The 12,481-nt window shown below is 39.3% G+C and overlaps 1 protein-coding gene across 2 annotated transcripts in view; it reads left to right on the forward strand.

Annotated features, from left to right (window-relative positions):
- Nucleotides 1–1,582: 1,582 nt before the first annotated feature.
- The window catches only part of PKN2 (protein kinase N2), a 135,048-nt gene continuing 124,149 nt past the window's right edge, over nucleotides 1,583–12,481 (forward strand). For both annotated transcript variants that reach the window (XM_086390976.1, XM_086390977.1), the window contains exon 1: nucleotides 1,583–1,955. In XM_086390976.1, coding sequence (XP_086247102.1) covers nucleotides 1,908–1,955 — 48 coding nt within the window. In that variant the 5' untranslated portion in view covers nucleotides 1,583–1,907. The remainder of the gene's footprint in view (nucleotides 1,956–12,481) is intronic.

Raw genomic sequence — 12,481 nt, forward strand, 5'->3', positions numbered from 1 at the left:
TACTGGCATGGGTTGCCATTTCCTTCTCTTAAGAGCTCCTTCCCACCCAGGGATCAAACCCACATTTCTTGCTTGGCAGGCAGATTTTGGCGAATTCTTTACCACTGAGCCACCTGGAAAGCCCAATGTATTAAACATATGATCAGTTTTTAAACGTATGAAATACTTATCAGAAAAAATCTTTATCACGTGGAGTTCAGAAAACATCAAAGAACACTAGGCCTTCAACAAATGTTTGTAAAACAAATGCATTAGACTTCAGAAGACAAAAAGATAAACTTAAGCCCTAGCATCAGCCCAACAGATCTTACATGCAGCAATAAAAGTTCAGGACAGCATACTTAAAAAGTATGCTCATGAAACCATCCGTCAAGTAGCTAGCTAACTAAACAATCGCTATCACTTTCCTTAAATAGCTTTTAACAAAGCCAAGGTGTCTCAGTCTCATATAATAAGTCACCCAGTTGCCTAGAATATCCATTCACTACTCAGACAAAAGCTAAGGGTCGGAGATTTTATTGACATTCCTGAATACTACAGTGTCATTTCTTGAACCCAAACTTAAGACTATCTAACTCTAGGTTACTAACAGACAGGTTAGCTTGGATGTTTACTACACCAGGGAAAGCTGGCTTTTCCCCATTCATGAGGGTAAAACCGTCCCACCTCCTTCACTTTAGATTCAGTTAAACAATTCAAAAAACTACCTAATTAAATTCTAAGTTCAGCGGAATGCTACAGCCCAAACCATAGTGCTAGCGGTAATCGGTCTGCCAACGCAAGCGACTCAAGAGAGACGGGTTCGATCCCTGGATTGGGAAGATCCCTTGGAGGTGGAAAAGGCAACACCCTCCAACATTCTTGCCTGGAAAATTCCAAGGACACAGGAGCCTGGCGGGCGACGGGTCCATGGGATTGCAAAGAGTCCGACACGAGTGAGCACACACACACACATACATACATATACCATAGTGCAGCGCTTAGGAAATGATATCTTTAAAACACCGTGCATTAAAAGTTGCCAAAGGTCGAGAGCCGCTAACACGTCTTGAAACGTACAGACCACGCCCAAGTTTCACCAGCTGAGCACCTTACTGGTCGCGGAGCGGCGCAAAGCAGGAGAGAGAGCAAAACGCACGAATTAATCGCTTGGGCTGCGGACTAATCTGTAAGGTTTGAGTCTCGAAACTTTTGGCGTTGTGGAGGTTAGAACGGGGTCCCTTTGCGTTAGGCCTAAACTTGGGCTAGAAAAGAGAAAGGGGCCTGGCGAAAAGAAAAGGAGTAGGCTCCCGACTTCCAGCGTTCTCGGCAGGGCCGTTAAACGCAGCAGGAAAGCGGGCGTGTGTTTTCTTCTTCCATTTCCCGCCTCCCAGGAGACGCGAGCCCAAGCCGTTCCCCTCCTTTTCACCCCGACGGGGTCCAATGGCAGTCCCCGCCGCGGAGTCGTGTCGAAAGCCATCCCGCCCTTGGGGTCCCTACGCCCCACCTTCCCAGCCCGGCGGGAGGCGGTGGCCGTGGCCGTCACGTGACCTGCCTGCCGCCAAGTGAGGCCGCTTTTGCGACGAGGTGACAGCCAAATGGTGCGACAGGAGGAGCTGCCGCCGCGGCCGCACCGCCCTGCACCGAGAGGTTTAAGGCGGCTCCTGGTGTCGCCCAGAGGCAGCGACTGAGCAAGGGAGTCCGGCGCAGACGGGCGGGCGAGCGGCGGCGGCGGCGGGCGGCGAGGGGGAGTCCGCTACTAGTACCCTCGCTCCCCGCCGCTCTCCATGAACCTAAGCCGCGCCTCCATGAATCCCTAGGTTTTTTCTTTCTCTCCCCACTCCTCACCCCCCACCCCGGATCCCGTCCCGCCTTCTCCCTTCGCCGGCAGCGGCTGCGTCCAGGTGCGGAGTTCAGAGCGGATCGCAATGGCGTCCAATCCCGAACGGGGGGAAATTCTGCTCACCGAACTGCAGGTAAGGGCCGCGGCCCGGGCGCGAGGCGGTGGCGGAGGAGAGAGGGAGGGAGGGGGAGGGTCTGGCTCCGGGTAGGGGGCCGTGGGGAGCCGTGTGGCCGCCGCGCCCCTAGCCCGCTAAGTGCGGAAACTCTGGGATGTCACTCGGGAGCCGCTTCCTTCTGAAGCCAGAGCCTCTGGCCCCGCTGGAGCCCTGGCCTGCCACCGCTTTAATTTGACTCTACCCACCAGAGGGACCCCATCTTGCGGCCGAATTCCGCTCTCACTCGGTGCGGGGGCGGCCAGCCCGCTGCCCCCTTCTTAGTGTCAGAGCCGCCCGCGGACACCCCTGGCGCCCCCTCCCTCCTCTTGGCGGGGCCCCGCCCCGCCTTTCCCTAGAACACCGCTCCTTAAACTCCTTTGAATGACTCCCAAGCTGTTTTCTCGTCCCTCCCCTTCCCCTCCGACTCCGCACAAAGAGCGCCCCCATAACTTCCAGCCCCCAGACAAGTTTTTTTTTCTTTCTTTTTTTAAGGGGAAAAAAAAAAAAAAAAAAGGGAGGGGGGGAAGTATCTCACCAAATGCTTGCTTCACTTCACCAGCCCTCTTCAGGTGACTAGATTTTTTTTTTTCTTTTATCTTGCGGGCTACTCTTTTTTTTTTGTTGTTGTTAAACGAATAGATACAGGTCCCCTTCTCAACTACTCCCCTGCTCAGATCCGGAAGCCCAGATGCTGATGCTTTTCAGGCTTTCATTTTCCCTCCTGTTTGAATACCAGAAAAAGAGCTACAGAAGTTGTTTACAAAGGGCAAAGCAGTCGACTCAGGGAAAATGTTGGGCACCACATGCTTGCAGAAGACGAGAACAAAATAGATCGCTTAATTAGTTAAGTCCACGTTAAGTAGCAATATTATTCTTTCCATTTTCCAGCTCAATATTTGATGATGTAGGCATGATTTTTGTTTTTAGATCTCTATGATGTGCGCTACCTTGTAGAGTTTATTTTTTTACTTTGGAGTGTACCAGAGATGTTTACATCTGGATTAAAGTTTCATGCTTGTTCTCTGACTTAAACTTATTTTGGTTTGTTTAAATATAGTCGTTTTCTAGCTACTTGAAGATTGAGATGGAAATTAAGAGAAGAAAAAAATAGCCCACTTACATTGATGTTTTGTGTATGTGCTGGGCAGTTAATTTTTTTGAGAAGGCTTAATCTAGGCACCCTGAAGGATTGATTCTTGATTTCAAAATTCAGTTGCTTCTACATTTTTTGCTGTTTAAATATATTTTTCGGTAAAATCCTGTATTAGTTGGTTTATTGTGCATTTAGATGTAAGCTTGACGGCACTGTTGTAATACTTGATATTTCCTCCATAAAAAATAGAAATTTCAGTAAGGTGTATCAATGCACGTTTGTGAATTTGGAATCCTTTAGAAACGCACAGCTGAATTTCATATTACTGAACATGTTGCTGTATAGTGTTCTAATTACTCTTAGCTTTTTCTAAGGAGGTCTTACAACATACCAGTTTGCTAAATGAATGGAATTTGTTTTATTACTTTACATGAGCTTTTGAAGTGAAATTTGAGGCACATTGGAAACGCTTTCCATTATCTAGCCTTGAAATATGAAAAGCATACTAATGACTGAAAAAAACCTTGGAAATGACAAGAGAATTTTCTTTGAGTAGAGTGGCTTCAGAATCATAAAGTATTTGGTATCCTTATTTGTATTTATAGAGAGTTGACATAAAAGATTCTTACTTTAGCACTGAATGTGAAAATATATTTTCATCTGTATTAAAATATAAGATTTAGGAACTTTTGATAAGACCGGTTTTTACAGTAACAAGGAAGCATGTTAAATAAATAGAAATATTTAAACATGAGTATTTTAAAAATGGGACCAAACTAGGGGAACATCCAATCTAAAGCTAAACTTTTAAATAAACTAAAATATAATTCCCTCCAGAAAAAGCATAGTTTTTATTAAGTGTTACTGATAGGCTGTCATGTATATCCAGGGCATTTTTCTTGGTATACTTGACTCTTAGTTCTAATAAAGGTTATTGCATTTGAACTTTATCATCTTTATTAAAATAATTGAGAATAGTATTTATATCAGCACTCAAATAAACCATGATAAAATTTGCTTCACAAGTATTATGCATCTGTTCAGACATTCTATTATTTCATTGGGTTATGAAACTAGAATATAGTAACCAAGTATTTATCAAACTTGTTTGGAGAACCAATTTTTAAAAACCGTCTAAGTTGTTTGAATTTATTTAAATTGAAAAGTTGTTTAATGTGAGGTTCTTAATGCTTTTCTGCTGTAAAGATTTTAAGTATTTAAATAGTCATTTGTATAGCAAAATTTTAAATTGTTTAGTTGAAAACTGTTACTTTCCCTTATCTCACTGAAAGTTACATGTTACAGCCTCTTTTAATGAAATTGATATTTATTTAGAAATATTGTATATCCAACTTTTAAAAATTTATTTTTCAAATTATATTACGGAATTTGAAATACTTTACTACTTGAGATGAAACCAATAACTTTTGGTTATGAAAAGACAAAGAAAACCTGAAACCAGTCTTATTAATTACTGTAATATTTTTGTATAATGTAATGTTCCTCATTCTTGTTAGTCATTTAGGAAGCTTATTCAGCAAGGAATCATTAGTAAAGTATACACAAACTTTGATGGCTGGAGGCTTTAATGTGTAAGGAAGAATATTTGCTGTGGTAAAAACAAAAATAGGCTGTTAAAAAATATAAACTTGGTTGGTAATTTCTAATTATCTCTTATAATTAACTATGTCCTGTTCTCTTGTTTTTTATTTGAAGTGTAGTGGGAAAATTAGTGAGATACTTTTGTAAAGCCAAAGAAATTAAAGTTTAATACCACAAAAACTGAATGAAAACTATATAAAGAATCTCAAAATGAAAATGTTGGCTATGACAGTAATTTTGTAGAGTGCAGACTCAAATATTGAGTAGCATACTAATAAAATTACCTGGTTGATTATTAGAAATTCATCTTCATTAGAATGGTTAATAAAGTGTTGGGAATCTTAAGTTCCCTTCTCAGCAGAATTTGTTTAGGTAGAGGTGACTTGCTTAAGTGGAAGGTTGAGTTAATTAGTCTTAAATTACAGGGATTCATTTCAAGAAACATTTATTGAGTAGCTACCAAAGGTCTATCAGAGGGCATAAAGATGACAGGATATGGCTTTCACTTTCTACAGGAAAGTACAAAAACATTTCTTGATTATCTGCACTATGTCAAACAATGTACTTGGTACCCTGTGTACTTTATATAATCTTGAAAACCATCCAGTAAAGTTAATGTTGTTATTTCCATTTTACAGATCAGGAAACTTAAGTTCAGAAATAGTAAGTCATTCATGTTCACACTGTAAGTCTTGAGTTTGAGTTTGGATTTATATCTTTCCCACTATACCATTTGTAATATGTGGACCCATAAATAAATGTTTTGTATTCTGATGTTGTAAATATGTGAACTTTCTAAAAATTGGCCCAGAATATAGTTAAACAAAGCTAACTTTAATTTAAACTTCTCTTTATTAGGTTCCTCTATAACAAGGAAAAGTGATTTCCACATTTAGTTAGGTCATTTAACAGTACTTTATTACTGCAAATAAGGTGTAGCATTCTATAAAGAATAACAGTACAAATAACCTTTTTTTCAGGTTTTCTTCATTTAACAATTACTATTTCTGATGAAAGTTGTTAAATGTTTGCTCAAAACTTTCCAAAAGATTTCATAGTTCTCTGTAGACTATCCATAAGATAAACTTTGCTTTAAAAATTTAAGCTATGTAACCAGGCTATGCATTTAACACTAAGTACTCAGTACATTGATTCAAAGGTTCAGTTTGTTACCTAGGATGTCTTGACTGTTAGAAGTTGCTTATGATTACTTAGTTTTCTTTAGTTTACATAGCTAATCCCTTGTCCCCAGAATATTCCCTTTAAAAGTTCAAAAGGATTTCTGCACTAGTTATGTTAAATCTACATGTGAAGTGAAGTGAAGTCGCTCAGTTGTGTCTGACTCTCTGCGACCCCATGGACTGTAGCCTACCAGGCTCCTCAGTCAATGGGATTTTCCAGGCAAGAATACTGGAGTGGGGTGCCATTTACTTCTCCAGGGGATCTTCCCACTCAGGGATCGAACCCGGGTCTCCCGCATTGTAGGCAGGTGCTTTACCGTCTGAGCTACCAGGGAATTTTACCCATTTGATAGGAAGTTAGGAGGTGACATCTATTTTGCAGTGATACTGAAAAGTAGACAGTGTCTGTGTTGTGAGGATTAAGACGTCAGTGTGAGTTGGAGGAATGTAGTATGAGAATGTAGGCACATGGGTAAGACAAGTTTCACAGCTTTTTTCAAGTTATCAATGACTGGATGGCATCACTGACTCGGTGGATGTGAGTCTGAGTGAACTCCGGGGGTTGGTTGATGGACAGGGAGGCCTGGCGGGCTGCAATTCATGGGGTCGCAAAGAGTCGGACAAGACTGAACGACTGAACTGAACTGGATGTAATACAGGTTTATTCTAGAAAATCAGGAAAATGCAGAAAAGCACAAAGAAAATAAAATGTGTTCATAGTCTCATAGTTCTATCAGTCAGTTAACTGACAAACTTTTCGAACGTATGAGTCCCAGGGCATTTGAGTTCATTTCCTCTTTTTCTTCGCTTTTATTAAAAAAAAAGAGGGAGAGATATTTGACATACAATGTGTAATTTTAAGGTGTACAACATACTGATTTGTATACAACATACTGATTTGTTATTTTTTCTTCCTTCTGTATCCTATATTGCTGCTGCTACTGCTGCTGCTAAGTTGCTTCAGTTGTGTCTGACCGTGTGCAACCCCAGAGACGGCAGCCCACCAGGCTCCCCTGTCCCTGGGATTCTCCAGGCAAGAACACTGGAGTGGGTTGCCATTTCCTTTTCCAATTCATGAAAGTGAAAAGTGAAAGTGAAGTCGCTCAGTTGTGTCTCACTCTTAGGGACCCCATAGACTGCAGCCTACCAGGCTCCTCTGTCCATGGGATTTTCCAAGCAGGAGTACTGGAGTGGGGTGCCATTGCCTTCTCTGATATCCTATATTACTTACTAGAAATTTACAGAGAAATGAGGTTCATAGAGTTTTAAGACAGAAATAACTATAAGTTAAAAGTTGCCACTAGTTCTTGATAAATGGATCTAATTAGTTTTATTGACTGTTTTTGTCTCAAAATATTTTGATTTTGAGTAAGTCTTTGTGCTGAAACTAGTATTATAAAATGATAGCTCTAAAATGGTCATGTTTTCTTATTGTCTCTAATTAGTACAATAGAGATTAGTTCTAGTCTCCTTACAGCTCCTACTATTCACAAATGATCAATATATATTTTAAAATTATTTTAAGTTTTTATCTATTTTGTTTTTGGCTGCGCTGGGTCTTCATTGCTTTGCAAGAGCTTTCTCTAGTTGCCGCCAGTGGAGGCGTTGTGGTGTGTGGAGCACAGACTCCAGGTACACGGGCTTCAGTAGTTGTAGCACGTGGGCTCAGTAGTTGTGGTGCATGGGCTTAGTCGCTCCACACCATGTGGGATCTTCACAGACTAGGGATCCAACCCACATCCCCTTCATTGGCAGATGGATTCTTATCCACAGAGTCACCAGGGAAGTCCTGTTACCAGTGTTGAGTAGGAAAGGTATGGACAGGGAGGCCTGCTGCTGCTACTGCTGCTAAGTCGTGTCAGTCGTGTCCGACTCTGTGCGACCCCATAGACGGCAGCCCACCAGGCTCCCCCGTCCCTGGGATTCTCCAGACAAGAACACTGGAGTGGGTTGCCATTTCCTTCTCCAATGCATGAAAGTGAAAAGTGAAAGTGAAGTCCCTCAGTCGTGTCCGACTCTTCTCGACCCCATGGACTGCAGCCCACCAGGCTCCTCCATCCATGGGATTTTCCAGGCAAGAGTACTGGAGTGGGGTGCCGTTGCCTGGCATGCTGCAATTCATGGGGTCGCAAAGAGTCAGACAAGACTGAGCGACTGAACTGAACTGAACTGAAGGGCCTTTTCCAGGTGTTTTCTTTTGGCCCCAGGGCTTTGCATCTGATTCCTTGGGCTCTCCTTTCTGATTTTTAAATTTGGCAACAGTAAATTTTCATGTCTCTTATCATGTAGTTCCTCTGTGTCTATTTTTAAACAAATGGGAAGAGTGGAGTGGTAGTTTGTAGAGATGAATATCACTTAAAATAATGTTACTTCCAGACGCATATATGATGTGTGAATAGAGTAGTTAATTTTGTGTCATTTTCTAGTATTGTGTTCTATGTTAAACAATTGTCAAGTGTCTACTGTTTTTCAGAAACCCATCTTACTCTAGAGTATGACAAAATCATGTGACATTTAATATGGTTATATACAGCAGAGTTCAAACTTGGCAACAAAGAAAGTTAAAACTAGTTAAAAGCTTTAAAAAGATATGTAAAATCTTGACTGGAAAAAAATATACTAATGGAAAAGTAAGCTTCTAATGTCTTAGAAAAGCAGAAATAGAGAACATTTATTTTGATACATGTCTAGATTCCCTTAATTTTAATCTAATGAAATCTTACTTGAAGCTATCTCGTCACATTTAGTTTTTCACAATCTCAGAAACCTTAAAGTTTTCTAACAGTATATACATAACTATTATCTGTTAAAAATGAAGAACAGGAAAGCCTGAGGAGTGTATTTGATGATGATAATAAATACCTTAGATCCGAAGGTAACATCTGAAGGTAACATCATTTAGACATCAATATCTAAATGTTGATGTCATGTTATAGAGATGAACTGATAGATAAGAATTACATAATATATACCATTATTATAAGAATTTGTCTATTTTAGGAAATGGCAATGTTTAGTTTTTATAATTGGTTGAAGCTTTACTGCTCTGGCTTACAGACATCTTAATTTATTGGAATGTTGTTATTATAGAATTAAGAATTTATTTTAGATTGCAGAAAATATACTTATAACCTAATATGTGTGCTGAAATTATGTATTTTACAATTAATCATATTGTTTTCCCTTTGCTATAGTTATTTGTGAAGTAATTCTCTAAGGAGGTGCTTCTTTTGTCTGTTTCAGAATTTTCATTGAACAAATTTCATTAAATTTTCAGATTTTATTTTTCTTTTTATTAAACCTTAGGTACACTGGTTTGGATTAATCATTATCCATCTATATATATTGTAATAAACACCCAGGAATCACTACACACTCCCTAACTCCCCCACAAAGCTAGGATCTTAACCTACACATGGCTTTTCTTTATTCCATTCCCCTACCTCCACTTTCTTGTCATCCAGAGTAACCATCATGTTGAGTTCTGTGTTCATTCTCTTTCTTTGAATTCAGTTTTCTTGGACATATAATTCTAAAAGTTGTATCTCTTTTTTTTTTTTTATTTTATTTTATTTTTAAACTTTACATAATTGTATTAGTTTTGCCAAATATCAAAATGAATCCACCACAGGTATACATGTGCTCCCCATCCTGAACCCTCCTCCCTCCTCCCTCCCCATACCATCCCTCTGGGTCGTCCCAGTGCACTAGCCCCAAGCATCCAGTATCGTGCATCGAACCTGGACTGGCATCTCGTTTCATACATGATATTTTACATGTTTCAATGCCATTCTCCCAAATCTTCCCACCCTCTCCCTCTCCCACAGAGTCCATAAGACTGTTCCATACATCAGCGTCACTTTTGCTGTCTCGTACACAGGGTTATTGTTATCATCTTTCTAAATTCCATATATATGCGTTAGTATACTGTATTGGTGTTTTTCCTTCTGGCTTACTTCACTCTGTATGATAGGCTCCAGTTTCATCCACCTCATTAGAACTGATTCAAATGTATTCTTTTTAATGGCTGAGTAATACTCCATTGTGTATATGTACCACAGCTTTCTTATCCATTCATCTGCTGATGGACATCTAGGTTGCTTCCATGTCCTGGCTATTATAAACAGTGCTTCGATGAACATTGGGGTACACGTGTCTCTTTCCCTTCTGGTTTCCTCAGTGTGTATGCCCAGCAGTGGGATTGCTGGATCATAAGGCAGTTCTATTTCCAGTTTTTTAAGGAATCTCCACACTGTTCTCCATAGTGGCTGTACTAGTCTGCATTCCCACCAACAGTGTAAGAGGGTTCCCTTTCCTCCATACCCTCTCCAACATTTATTATTTGTAGACTTTTGGATCACAGCCATTCTGACTGGTGTGAAATGGTACCTCATAGTGGTCTTGATTTGCATTTCTCTGATAATGAGTGATGTTGAGCATCTTTTCATGTGTTTGTTAGCCATCTGTATGTCTTCTTTGGAGAAATGTCTATTTAGATCTTTGGCCCATTTTTTGATTGGGTCATTTATTTTTCTGGAATTGAGCTGTAGGAGTTGCTTGTATATTTTTGAGATTAGTTGTTTGTCAGTTGCTTCATTTGCTATTATTTTCTCCCATTCTGAAGGCTAAAAGTTGTATCTCTTATTGAGTTGTTTATGGTCTCTCCAAACTTGATTTTTCACTTATATTGCTGATTTAACCATATTGTATTTGCTGTGTAACATTTCAATGAGTAAAATATTCAGCTCTCCCCTTATGGGATATTTGGATAGTTATCCACTGATTTTTCCTTATTGGGTGTTTATTTTATGGTTTTTGTAATTGTGAACAATGATGAATGTTCTGTGCATATTTTCTTCTTGCATATATATGAATTTCTGTTAATTATACACCAACATGTAGAAATTGTCAGAGAAGGCAATGGCATCCCACTCCAGTACTCTTGCTTGGAAAATCCCATGGACGGAGGAGCCTGGTAGGCTGAAGTCCATGGGGTCGCGAAGAGTCGTACACGACTGTTCGACTTCACTTCCACTTTTCACTTTCACGCATTGGAGAAGGAAATGGCAACCCACTCCAGTGTTCTTGCCTGGAGAATCCCAGGGACAGGGGAGCCTGGTGGGCTGCCGTCTATGGGGTCGCACAGAGTTGGACACGACTGAAGCAACTTAGCAGCAGCAGCAGCAGCATGTAGAATTGTTACTTCACATGGTAATGCCCAGCTTCCAGTGTGGTGGTGCCAATTTATATTCATGTCAGCATATGATAGATAAAAGATCCTTTGCTTATCCATCTTCTCTGACATTTGGTATTGTCTTAATGTTTTGCAGATGAGGAAAGTGAAAAATGCGATCTTATTATGGTCTTGATTTAGGTCTTGATTTACATTTTCCTGAATTGGTTATTCAGTTATATGCATAGCTTGTCAATAAAGTGCTGTAGTTGATCAGATTTAATATTGAATATAAATAGAAAATAGTCTTCTCTTGCAGGATTTATTGGTATTTACAGATCTAGAATACTAAATACAGTTCTTATCATTTCTGTGGTATCTTTTGATGAAAAAATTAATCTTTATTTTAGATAAATTTATTGATGGTCTGCCTGAAAAACTTTTTGACAAATTGAGCACTCCTTAAAATTCCACTAAGAAAAATGCATTTGTTGAATATATAAATATACTTATATCATATAATCAAGAAAACTTTATAACTTAAGGTACCTTTTTGATAAATAAGTAAATTTACTGATTGATCATGTAGCATTTTGATCCACTGGCAAATTAGCCTGCTTCCTATTTTGCAACTCTTGTAACTGAATATATTATCCAATATGGCAAGTATGTGTCAATACTCATCCAGTTGTTAAACTGGATGTGTATCCAATTGTTAAATTATATGTGTATCAGTTTCAGGACAAGAATTAAATCTTACTGGATTTTCTGTCCCTAGCACCTGACATATGGCTTATAGTTAATATATGCTTGCATAAACAAATGCATAATAAATGATGTCTATGACTAATTCTGTGACCAGTTACTACATCTGACTTCTCTGTATCCCTAAAGGTGATCATTCTTTCCCTGGTTGACCAAACTAAAAAAATCTACTGGTCACTTTTACTTGACTGCTGTCTCAGCCTATTCGGTTGATTCTTCTACTTATGTAAAGTGAATTCATTCATCACTTTGCCACTATGTAAGTTTGGACTCTGATTATCATTTGGATTGGATTGCAATATTCCACCTCTACCTTTTCAGCCTCATTCTGTTTTTGTTTAGACTGTGTACAACTGCTAGATTGAGAAGTTGTCTGCAGCTTCCAGGGACTCCTGACTGCTTGTGAGATATAGTCCTAATTTCTTAGCTCAGCACTGAAAGCTGTCATTGTTGTGGCCTCAAAATACCTTTTAATTCTTAACTCTTTTCATGCAACCTGTTTTTTAGGCATACTGTGATTAGCGATTTTTTTCTCACCTATATTCTGTCTATATTGTTACATTTTATCAACTGGAATGCTTCTTTAGGACATAGTTTAAATCAGCTTTTTAATTTTTTTCCCTTATATTCCCCTAGTCATGAATAATGTCTCCTCAAAACTTAAGTAGGCTATTTTCTATCTCATGACTTT

The sequence above is a fragment of the Bos grunniens genome, chromosome 3, assembly GCF_055505025.1.
Source record: "Bos grunniens cultivar Pamir isolate PY7600 chromosome 3, Bosgru_T2T1.0, whole genome shotgun sequence".
Taxonomy (NCBI): domain Eukaryota; kingdom Metazoa; phylum Chordata; class Mammalia; order Artiodactyla; family Bovidae; genus Bos; species Bos grunniens.